Source organism: Rhineura floridana, chromosome 1 (assembly GCF_030035675.1).
Source record: "Rhineura floridana isolate rRhiFlo1 chromosome 1, rRhiFlo1.hap2, whole genome shotgun sequence".
Taxonomy (NCBI): Eukaryota; Metazoa; Chordata; class Lepidosauria; order Squamata; family Rhineuridae; genus Rhineura; species Rhineura floridana.
This window is the reverse complement of record NC_084480.1, coordinates 213809636-213822317: the sequence shown is the minus strand read 5'-3', so window position 1 is coordinate 213822317 and position 12682 is coordinate 213809636. Positions and strand designations below refer to the sequence as shown.

Sequence of the window (12682 nt, the reverse complement as noted above, 5' to 3'; positions counted from 1 at the left end):
TTGATACATTTGTACATACATAGGGCCTCTTGACATTCTTGCTGAATGCATGGCTGATGCATTCCTTCACTTCTCCTCTTCTAGGGCAGTAGTGTCCAACCCCCCCTCGACAGACCACTTGAAAATTGCTGAGTGTCTTGGTGGATCACTTAGCAATTTTTCTGCCTGTTGTAGCAACTGTAATGCATTGTGTTAAATACTGTATGCTTTTAATTTTATTTGTATTGCTTTTTATTTCTTATATATTCTGGTTTTGGTGTACAAACCCTTATACAGCTTGGGACCAAGATACCTGAAAGTTCATCTTACCCCTTGTATACCCAGTTGATCACTACGTTCTGCAGGTGAGGGCCTCCTGCGGACACCATCTTATCAGGAGGTCCATTCTGCACAACATAGGAAGTGGACCTTTAGTGTTGTGGCACCTACCCTTTGGAATTCCCTCCCCTTAAATATTTGACAGACACCATCTCTGTTATTTTTTCAGCACATACTGAAGACCTTCCTCTTTCAACAAGCCTTTTAAGTAAAGACCTTATCCCAGTCTGCGTCTGTGTTGGAATTGCTTTTTAAGATCCTTTTAAAGTTTTTAAATATGTTTTTAAAGATGGTTTAATATTTTAAAGATGTTTTGTTTTAATATATTTTAAAGTCTGTTTTTTAAGATGTTTTAGAATGTTTTTAGTGTTTTTGTTTGCCGCCCTGGGCTCCTACTGGGAGAAAGGGCAGAATATAGATAGATAGATATATAGATAGATAGATAGATAGATAGATAGATAGATAGATAGAATTTTATTTTATTGTATTCCACATAATTCAAACTGTGATAGAATAGAATACAATATAAGAAATAAAAGAAACAATTAAATTAAATTAAAATTAAACAATTAAAATCAATATGAATATTAAATGTAATGGATGTGCCGTCTCCTGTCTTCAACCATAAATCCACATACAAATACACATGGCAGACCACCTGAAAGATGCTCATGGACCACAGTTTGGGAAACCATCTTCTAATGATTGCCATTTCCCACCCCAAGGCAATTTCTGGGTTGGAACAGAAGTACTGAAACCCTGACAGACTGCTTCTCTTCCCTTCACCCACCCAAACCTGTTCTCAAGAAAGAAAACACAGCTCATTCCCTTCCCTCACAATCCCTATTGCTGGGTGACAACAGAATGTGAACATAAGGGCACATTACAACATAGGAAGATTAGATCTAAAGGTCCATCAGGCATGGTATCTTGTTTCCATTCCTGGATTCTTCTGAGAACTCCACAAGCAGAGCTTGAAGGCAACTCAACCGTAATAGCACTTTTATGTTGACCATACAACAGAGCCCACCATTAAACTGTGGGCCTATGCTCATAGTTTTGTCGGTAACATACATTTACTCTGTATTTATAACATGATGTGACTTTTTAATTCTTTCCATTTTATATATACACATACACATGTGCTCTTTATGACCTCAAGCAACCTCTGCTCTTTTATAGAGAGGGAAGGGAGGGGTAGAAATATCACTAGGCATTACTCTTGACAAGCAGTGACTCAGCCTGTTTATCCCAGCCCTTTACTTCTGTGGAACTTTCAGTAAGAACTGGCTAATATCCATCTCCTTAGAAGTCAATTTTGCTTGTCTCAGTATCTTTAATTACAAAACATGTCAATAGACTTGACACTTTATTGCAAACACCTTTATTTGGTGAAATTAATGGGATTACTCTAATTAAATCAAATGCGCACTGGATTGCTACAGAAGTAATGAGGCATGTTTTTCCTTACTATGAACCTACACTTCCTAGTTATCAGTGTTTTATTTCTGCTATCTGTTGCTTCCTCTGCTGTTTCTAGTAAATGCACTGATATTTCTGAGTTGCATATATGTGCTGGTAGAATATTGACCCAATTATTATTATTTTCCTTTGGTAAAAAGGAAAAAAAAGACAAATTCTGCCTTTTCAAGAAAAGTGCCATTAAAAAAAATGTTGACATGAATAGGGTTACATGAGAGCAATGCTTGGTGAATGATTTCTTCAGTCATTTGCAGTTGCTTGTGACATGTCAACAGCAAAAGGAGACTAAACTGAGTCTTGAATTACCATTGGAAGGTGGTAGACTTTAATGGAACCCTGCTTAGCCTGATAGGAAAAATTCCTTTCTGTTGATGTTAACAACTTTTTAATTTATTTTAAATAGTTTGAAGTCCTTTTATTGTTCTACAGGTACTAGGGAAAGTGCCAACCATTTCAGTTAACAAGACTGAAGGCTGCCATATATACCTGAGTGAGGAATCACTAGACTGTGAGATTGTGAGTGCTAAGTCATCTGAAATGAACATCCTTATCCCACAGGATGGTGATTACGTAAGTGCAATATTTTTAAATTGCCTGATACACATTTCTAAAATACACACTGAACCATATACTATATTGGTAACCAACAACAATTTGCTCTGAGAAAGAAAAAGTCCTTTGGATTAAAGGAATATATTTCTGAAATATATATCATTAAAATATATTCAACTTGTTATTAATTTAATATTTATTTAAAATATTTATGCACCACCCTCATTTGAGTGAATCAGGGCAGTGTACTATTACGACAAAATCACAACTGTAAAATACAACATAAAACAGACTAAAAAGCTAAATAACAATCTATTACTGTTTTTAAAATCAAAAGTGGTTCAACAGATCCTCCATATAATAATAGGAAGAGCATATTATTATTATTATTATTTACTAAGGCACTTCCAAAACAAAGTGCTATATTCTAGATAAAATCAGAGTGAGGTCTTCTTACAGCCTTATAATCTAATAAAGTTAGGAAGGGAAATAACAGAAATGGAAATGGACAAAAATCAACTAATGATTAAAAGGCAGGGAACAGAATGTGTCTTGAAATGCTTTCTTCTCAGAATCCTTACAATTGCCTTGCCTCATGATTTCACACATAAACCACCTATCAAGATCCTGAATGTCACTGCTGCAACTGGGACTGCAAGGACAAGGCACCCTACAAAGGTAAGTAAAGAAGAAGGGCTTGCCATGAATTTCGCTTAATAAAATGCATGTAATGACTGCATCTTCAAGTAGCAACTTGGCCACTGACACAGCAGGTGAGAGGCTAGCTGAATCAGGAGGGTCAGGAGTATAGACTGGGGGGATGTTAGGCCCGGGTCTTGACACCAAGTCCGAAACCAGGACTATCTTGATCCTGAGATTGCTGAGCCCAGAGACCGCAGATCCTTAGCCAGATTCTGTCAAGGTACTATCATCTTCCTGAGGACCTTATACTTCAGAGAGCTCACTTGCCAATGTAGACAAAGTGCCCACAAGAACTAGTGAAGAAGTGATGAAGAGCTGGGCTCTTGTCCAGTTGGTGGCCCCTTTGAAACTTCCACTTTGCATGTGGCAACAGATTTTCTCCCACTCTGCCCAAATTGGGGAAGCTGTGTATTGGTCTAATAACCCTCCCTTAAGGTCAACGGTAGACATGCCATGGAAATTCTGTGTTTGGAATACCTACAGTCTTTTTCTTTTTTCAAAAAGTATCTACTGGAGAATGCCCCAATTTTTGATTGGGACTGTGGCACTGGGGAGTGGTGGTGGTTAACCCTTTGTCCCCATGCCGCAGCTCTGATCTAAATTATTCCCTCAAAACTGGTAATTAGCTGTGAAGGAGAAACTTTACAGACTTGGGACCATACGTTTTGCCCTCCACAGGATTTGGGAATTGCAGGGGTGGTGGTAAAGAGCTAATCTCCCTTTCTCATGCCATAGCCCCCATCCTCCCCTCTCAGATTTATTTTTGAGAGAGAAAAAGATATTGGGAATGTGGAGCTCCCAAATCAAAATTAATTTGATCCTCCCTCAACAGATGGTAATAGATGAGACAGAGTCTATCACAAATAGAGATAAGCTCCCTCAATGCACTAGTGAAATAAATGGGGAGCACACTAAGTTTTGTTGGTGAATACTAGGTACTCCATTTCACCCATGCTAAACACTTGTGACCCCCCCTTTCTTTTTGCAGGATACAGGCCAATGCATGTGGACCCGACCAATCAGAAATTGCAGAGTTCCACTACAGCTCCCAGTTTTGGATAGGTGAGTACTGCTGTTATGATCACATAATTTTCCCTATCAGGTGACTCCCCAAATAAGACATCAGAGCTACCAAAGTGGGGATCTGGGCTAAGACATGCAAGAACACCTAAGTGGTAGGACTCTTTCTCACTTGTTCAGTCAGCAGTTCATAAGTCACAAGACTTGCTGCAGGCACTACCTGTTGCTCATTACCTCTGTCATGTTTCTTCTGTTTCTCCACAGGCAACCAGCAGCCATTCAGTATGCAAAGACAAAGATGTTCTACACCTCTGGTGCCATGCAAACGACAAGTGAATCTAACAGCAGTACTGGGATTATAGTTGTTCTTCTGTACAGCTGTCACCTTTATGTTCTAGCATGGCTCCTGTGCCTTTCCAGAATGCATCATGGACAGTAATGTAACAGGCGCTGCATTACTTAGCAAAGAGACATGGTTAAGGGGACAGGTGCACCTGTTCCTGTCTGTCATGCACTTTTCAATGGCACAGGGCCCTTTAGGCACAAAAGACTTGCCAACCCTATTCTTCTGTAATACCATCATACTCAGTCACCAAAATGATATGTTTTAATAAAGGTTGTGACTGTTTCAGCTCCATCTGTGTTCTCATGATTTTTAGCAGAAAAACTACCACTACAGCAGATACTGGCAGTGAATGAAATGGAGATAGCGAGGTGTGGCTGGATGGGGTGCAAGGGGCTGGGCAAAATGAAAGACATCCTGGGATATAATAGGTCAGATAGTGATGTTTTGGTCCATGTGCCAGTTACTCAGACTGGCTAATGAACTGCACTGCCCAGGTGTGTGTGTGCGCACACATCTTTTCCCTGGGAGAGTAAAGAGGGATTGAAACCTTCCTGTCTGTTAAACCTGTACACAACTAAAACTCCATGTAAGGCCCTTAGGTACTGGGCTTAGATGGCAATGGAGGGGAAAAGGGTGTGTGCATCATGGGCTAGGTCCCTGGAAAACTACAAAAGCCTCACTCTGAGCCTTTTTTCTGTCTTGTTTGTGGTTAGGGCACTGCTTGCTGGAGACCTGGGTCCTAGTTCCATTTCATATTTTTGTCTATCTAAAATTATTGTTGTCAGCACGACAACCCTAAAAGGTAGGTTTGCTTTGTGGCACCCACATGTACATCTCGCCAGAGATGGACTTGAACTCACATCTCAAAGGAAGTAAATAAAAAACAAACAAGGACTGAGAAGAGAAACATGCAAGAAAAGAATGAGAAAAGAAGAAGAGGAACCATTAACAGAAATAATAAAAGAAAGATTAGAAGTCTGAAACCAGGCAAGAACAAGATCATGAAAACCTGAGGAACAAAACGAAGTAATAATTAGAGAGACTCGTGGTTCAAAAGCAGACAAAATATTCAAAAGAAGACTAGAGCAATGGCAGTGCATCTTAATTTGACATTTGTACAATTTACAAAATATATTAAGTTATTCAAGCACAAAGAATGCAGGAAATTAAAGCAGTTGTCCATTTGTTTTAAACACTTATTTGAGCACATCCAAAGGTTGACATACACTCAGTGGGATTTTTGACACTGAGCTCTCTCCAGCGCTGTTGCTGTGACTGGAAGTACACACAGATGGGCTAAAACCTGCCCTCCCCTCCTCCTCCTTCCTATCCCCTTCCTCTTACCTCCCGTTTCTTTTCCTCCCTCTCCACTTTCAATCCCCTCTTTCCTCCTCCTTCCCTTCCCCTCTCCCTCCTCCCCCATGGTCAGTTTTACTATCTTCAGCATGATTGCACGGGAGTAAATCCCACTGAACTCAGTAAGTATGCAAATGATCAGACCTGCCTTTCCCCTCCTCCTCTCTCCTTCCCCTACCCTCCTTCCCCTCTCCCTTGCTCCTCCCCTCCCCTCTTCCTCCTCTTTGCCCACTCCTCCTCCTTCCCCTACCGTCTCCCCTCTCTTCCTCCTTCCCTCTCTCCCTTCCTCCTTCCCTCTCTCCCTTCCTCCTCCCTTCTTCCCTCCCCTCTTCCTTCCTCCTCCTCTCCCCACTCCAGCCCTCCCTCCCTCGCTCTTCTCTGCCCCCCCATGGTCAGTTTTACATATGCTAAGCATGATTGCATAGGAGTAAATCCCACTGAACTCAATAAGCATGCAAATGATCAAACCTGTCCTCCCCCCTCCCCTCCCTATTCCTTCCCTACCCCTGCCCTTCCTCCTCCCTTCTCCATCCCGTGGTCAGTTTCACCTATCCTAAGCATGATTGCAGGGGAATAAATCCCATTGAACTCAGTAGGCATGCAAATCATAGAATAGTAGAGTTGGAAGGGGCCTATAAGGCCATCAAGTCCAAGGCAGGAATCCAGATCAAAGCATTCCCGACAGATGGCTATCCAGCTGCCTCTTGAATGCCTCCAGTGTCAGAGAGCCCACTGCCTCTCTAGGTAATTGATTCCATTGTTGTATGGCTCTAACAGGAAGTTTTTCCTGATGTCCAGTTGAAATCTGGGTTCCTGCAACTTGAGCCCATTATGATCAATCCATTCTCAGGAAACTTGCACAGGATCCCATTTCTTACCTCTCTGAGTAAAAAGCAGAGAAATTCACTAATAGGCAAAAAAAAGCCTTGCAGTTTAAGAACGTACCTATAGCCAACAGATATTTCTAACAAACTTTAAAAAGCAGGGAAATTGGTCAGCTATAGTGAATGCATTAGGGGAGCAGGAGACCTGACCTCCTCTCTGAGATATTGTACTGCCATACACATTTGTAAAAATGCAAACACAATTTGGGTTGGTCTTTCACAGTCCAATCCACTTCCTGTGTAGCTTGGAAGAATTTGGCAATGTGCCTCTGAGCATATGGTGAATACTCTTCTTATCCTTGCTTTTCTTGGTTAAATAGAAGCCAATGTAAATTTAGCTATGTGATCCTGTAAGTTATTGATGCATACTCGGACATGTTCATTGTAGAAATAAAATAATCCATGAGCATTGCTGTTTTAATACAAAATTGAACACACGTTAATTATATAGCTTATTTCCTTGTCAGAAAGTTCCAAGAAACATGTATGGAGCAATTACTGAGGCCTGGTGCGGATGTAACATGCAAGCCACTCTCAGGAGTGCACATTGTTTCCCTCTCCCAGGGCCGGCCCCAAGCATGCCGGGGCCCTTGGGTACCAGCCTGCCCTGGGCCCCTCCGCTCCCCCTCCACGATCTGTGGAACTTAAGCATCTGCGGACTGCAAGACAGGAGCTTTTGCGTCGCCCGCCATCCCCCCGCTTCACCTACCTTTCTGTTGTTTTTTGCGGTGCGCGCAGGTTTGCCATCAATTAAGATGGCGGCTGAGGTTTCCCTAAGGGGCTGAAGCGTCTGCCGCTATCTTTGTTGATGGCAGCAACACACACAAGTAGCATGCATGCGTGCCATCAGCCAAGATGGCAGCAGAGGCTTCAGCCCCTTAAGGAAACTTCAGCTGCCATCTTTATTGATGGCAAATCTGCGCGCTGCAAAAAACAACAGAAAGGTAGGTAAAGCGGGGCGATGGCGGTCCACGGATGCTTCCGTGGATTGCGGAGAGTGGAGGGCCCCCTGTAGCTCCAGGGGCCCTCAGGCCAGTGCCCCACCTGGCCGCCCTTTAGAACCGGCCTTGCCCTCTCCTTCCTTTCTCCTGTGCAATATTCTTCCCACTTTCCTTTGTTTGCCTTAAAGATGGTTTAGGGTTGCATCTGTCTCTACACTAACTATGGTAAATGACAACTCTCTTTTAGAAATTTTACTTTACAGTTAGGCATGAATCTAGTGATTACTTGGGCATAGCATGTTTTTCTCTATAACTTTTTAAAAGCTATTTAAAATAAAATATGATGTATTGCTTGGTACAGGTAATGAGATTTAACTACAGTGGAACTATCATGCCTTTCATATTTACTTGAGTATACCCACTTCCTCCATTACTGTGGTTTCAACTCATGTGTAAACAACTCTCCTGTGTATTTAAATGTCTGATTTTCCAAATCTTCAAGATTTCCTCAGATCATTTAAATAGTGAGAGAGCTGTAGTAGTGAACTGTTAATGGCACATGGAATATATGAGAAATGGACAGGTTATGCATAATGTATGCCTGTCCAGCCTAAGTTGGGGTGAGTGAGGTTCCCACAACTAGCTGTTTACTTTTTGGGAATAAGGGGGACAGCCATCCAAACTCGCTGCATCAACTTGTCTTCTCTTTGCCTCCACTTAACTAAAAGCCTGTTGTGTAACTCTAGATGTGAAGGGAACTCTTTCCTGGGTGGTACTGAAATCTATTCAAGCCTAAGTTCTAAACTGATTTTTATTAAAGCAGAATATAAAAGGAAAAATAGAAGAAAGGCAGTAAAGTAATAAAGGAAAGCAACTTGCTGGTCTACCTAAATCTATACTGAGCAGTCCAATGTAGGAAGCAAACTTCTGTAGAGAGTCAGGATCACTCTGGTGTTTTTGGATCCCCTTAAGGTCATCAGGAAGTGACAAAGCATAAGGGAAAATATTTAACAGTTTATGCTATCTAATCAGGGTTATAAATGAAGCTGAGGAGCTAACCACCAATGAGGTGGTTGCCTAGAACAGATGCAATTTGCGTGTAGGCAAAGTAATGTCTGAAGAAAGAGGCAATCAATGCTGGGAAGCATCCCAAGAAGATGAGAAGGAGGAAGAATATGGATAACTTTTTTCTTACTAGAGAGAGGTAGATTTAAAGGAGGCTTAGTAGTACATGACACAGAGGGGTTTGTGACAATGTCTAGTTATTTGGGCCCAGTGTATGGGAGTCTACACTTACAGCAACAGATCTCCTGAGTTCAGATCTGCATCAAAATACACACAGGACTGCAGCATTCTATAAATGTTTACCTGGGACCAAGTGCCACTGAACTCAGAGATACTTACATTGAGCAGACATAGGATTGATCTGAAAGGTTAGGAATGTTTATCAACGGCATACAGAAATTAGCCCTCATGCTTCATAAACGCAGAGAAGTTCAATGATTGAATACTTCATAGTGCAAATGACAAGATTTTGTAATTTAATTACTCTCCCCCAGAAAAAATCCCCACACATGAAACTGAGCAATTCTTGCCCACAGTGGCCAACCTCATCACTGTGACGTAATGTAAGGAACTGAAATGTCTATTTCAAATCAAGAAGTAATGTTTACCTAATAACCATTAAAAATGAAAAGTGAAAATATGGAATATGTGTACTGTAGAAGTGTGTATGTAATTCATAATCTTAATAATGCATGAGACTTCTATGTGGCATTCAGTTAATTCCTTGTTTGCATGATTGGCTTTAGACACCTCTGATAACGTCATATTACAGCAGAGAGTTAAGGATACCGTAATGCATATAAGGCAGGAATTGCTTAATGTGGCATTTTCCTACTTTTTGACCTTTATACTATCCTAACCTTATACTTTAACCCTGTATATTAAAGGGCGGGAGGATTGTCATCAAATTACATGAGAAATCACAAATGTACCAGTGCAACAAAAGCTGCAAAAATGCCACATTTGTTTTTTGTGTGGTATTGAAGAATTTTAAAAAACATAATAAGGAGTCCTTTGTAATCCAGGCATGCCTGAGTTATAAAGACCTCACTCATGTGTCACTAATAGTAAGTGCATCAGTTTTCATAATAACCATTTGTTTAACCAATTAACGTTGTCAATCTTGTCTCCACACAGAAAGAATTTCCGGTTCCTGAACAGTTCAAGACATCATGGGATGGTTCCAAATTGGTCACTGACCCTACAGAGATTGTGGGTTAATTTCCAAGGGTCACAGAAAAACCACTCTCCAAAGAAATGCACCCTAAAGAAAGCAGCAGCATGAAGAACTAGAAGTAGCACTGGTTTATACAGCAGTGATAAGCCTTCAAGCAACTACTCTAGAAACTACACTGTATTACATATGGTATTTTTTCTCCACCAAGATCATCTCTATGGGCAAGGGGGGGGAGAGATACTGATGTACACAGCTATGTTTGAAGAAGGCATGAACGTTTATTTTGCCGTGACACACATGCTTGGAAACCACTCCGCACAGCCCCAGTACATTTTTGTAGGCATCCTGATATTCTTAATATGTCAACAATTTCCCTTTGTTTGCAGATAGATTATACACATCATGTGAATGTATAAATATTTTTAAAATTAACCATTCAGGTTATTGACTATTTCACTACATATAAGAAACCAAATGTCTGCATGATACACTTTGTCATGTTTCAGTGCATTCCTTTTGTAATGTTTTGGCTGGTTAAAACAAATCTTAATATAGTAAGATGTTCATTTTAGATTTGAAATTATTCATGTCTCGCACAGTGAAGCTGGATCCCAGAAAGTCTGTAGTTCTTAGATGTCTTTGAGCTTTTGAAAGTTGCAAAGGTACAACTCCCAGCAATACAGTTGCTAATAGAAAAGCTAGGTTTATTTTAGTTCAGTTACACATTTCCTTAACCATCATCCATCCCCTATTTTTAACAAGGTGAGTTTGCTGTAATTTTTGTTTTTGTTCAGTTCAAACAAGCACAGATCATTTATAGAAAATGTTACTTTAAACGTAAGTAAATCTTTCTGCATTCTACTATGTTTTTCACTCCTCCCCTGAACCCTTACAACATTTCCTTACTTTTGGGCAATGTTTCTCTTTACAAACAGTATTTAACAACACAATCTGAAAAGGAAAAAAACCCTGAACATTTATTTGATAATGTGAGGGTCGTACTAAATGTTAAACATTGTTTCTCTTGGATCTCTTAGATGCTAAGTATTCCCATGTCTGGAAGGAATCAGACCATAAATCGCAATCTCTTAAAGGGGTGGCCAATTGCTGGCCAAAAGGCCAAAACTTGCAACCCTACCAAATATTAAGTAATGGTAAAAAGTTATTTGATGCTGTGAGACTAAGTCATACTCAAAGTAGACCTACTGAAATCAATGTACTTCATCCTGGCCATCTCTGAGGGTGCCAGTTTTTGCAATAAAATACACTTCCAGGCCAGTGTCTATGAGAGCGGCTCCTTATAATGCAGAAGTTGGCTATCCTAAGTATAGATCTTATTTTGTGTATTGGGCGAGAGCATAGTTCTGCAATTCTTCAAAAATGTACATTAAGAAAAGCCACAGATTACTTTTGAAAACATTTTGAAGTCAGACTAAAGGGATTGTATTTTGAGGTATGGGCTTGACTCCACAGACCATAGTTTTTAGTTTTTAACACTAATGTGATGTTTAGTACATGTTGTATGATTTCAGTACATAGTATTTAACGCTGATATGATTTCTTATAATACTTTTTAACAGTGAAATGATGGTAATATGCTTGCAAAGCTAGATCAGGATATAAATTGTGCCTACTGCACCTTACAAGGTATGTAACTTTCATTTTTTAAAATTATATTTGACTGTAATACTGTATAAATACTACAACAAATAGCACTCACATAATAAGATTTTGCTCTCTGATGTTTGATCTATATGTATAATGTTGTGGCTTTAGCACATGCCATTTTTCAATAGTAAATCTGACAAGACTAAAAATAAAATTGTAACTTGTTTAAATATAATACATTGTAATTATTTATATTGCCTTTTGTGTTCAAATTTATGGGAGATCTATGTATATAATAGTAATTTAACTCTCAAGGACTGAGAAAAGCACAACAGTATTGTCCCTAGAATAGCAGCAAAGGGCAACTTATTTAACAACATATGCAACTCTGCCTGAACATTTGCTCTCTCATGCACACATTGACACAGGGGAACAAACGTGCACTTTTGTGATGAACTCAAGCAGGCATGTGCACACTTCTTCACACAAACATACACACACAGCTTACTTTTATCATTCTACACTCCTTATGGTTCCTCTAAAAGGCCTCTACAACTTGGCTGTCATTGTCATAAAAGATGGGAATGGAATAGGCCAAAAAACAAAGAGCCCACCACTTAGGCTGAACTTAAAATATGTCATGAAAAGTTGCTAGGAGTGGAAGTAATTTCACACTGCTTCTCTAGTTTCATGATAGCTTAGAAATCTGTGTTTATTGCCCATGTTCTAATTATCATAAGGAGATCCTCAATTTATAAATCAGTTTTCTGGCTTTATTTGGATGTACTACTAAATGGATCTGTAGGGGAAGCATGAGTCCTACAGATGTGACAGTGAGGAAAAGTGGCATGGCAGGGGAGGAAATTTCCTATGTTGGCTAATTCCTTTCCAGTCTTCTCCCTCCACCCTCATTCCTAGCTTCCATCTACCACATTCATGAGCTCAGTGCTTTCCCTTCTCTGTAGAGAGGTGAGATCTGGATCGAGAAGCAGAGAATGGTAAATGCCAGATTAAAACAATTTGGACAACACTAAACTAAAAGGTCTGAGCAACTGAAAAGGTCTTCATCTGAAACTGAGAAAAAATCAGGCTCAGTACCAGATGAGCCTCACTGGGGAGAGTATTCCAGGGTTGCAATGCCACCACTGAAAGTGCCTAAGCACAGCAGGATGAGCCAAGTGACAGCAAATGGACAGGCTGCGTGTGGGAAAACACTACCCAAAGCAATCCA

At 40.2% G+C, this 12682-nt stretch overlaps 1 protein-coding gene across 3 annotated transcripts in view; it reads left to right on the top strand.

Moving 5' to 3' along the window:
* The window catches only part of CAP2 (cyclase associated actin cytoskeleton regulatory protein 2), an 87588-nt gene extending 75902 nt beyond the window's left edge, over positions 1-11686 (top strand). For 2 of the 3 annotated variants that reach the window (XM_061592236.1, XM_061592235.1), the window contains exons 12-13: positions 2230-2370; positions 9804-11686. In XM_061592236.1, the coding sequence (XP_061448220.1) occupies positions 2230-2370; positions 9804-9887 (225 nt within the window). In that variant the 3' untranslated portion in view covers positions 9888-11686. Of the gene's footprint in view, positions 1-2229; positions 2371-2924; positions 3031-4042; positions 4117-4338; positions 4682-9803 lie in introns of those variants that run through there. The other variant, XR_009758606.1, reaches the window with a different exon arrangement.
* The last annotated feature ends 996 nt before the right edge of the window (positions 11687-12682 follow it).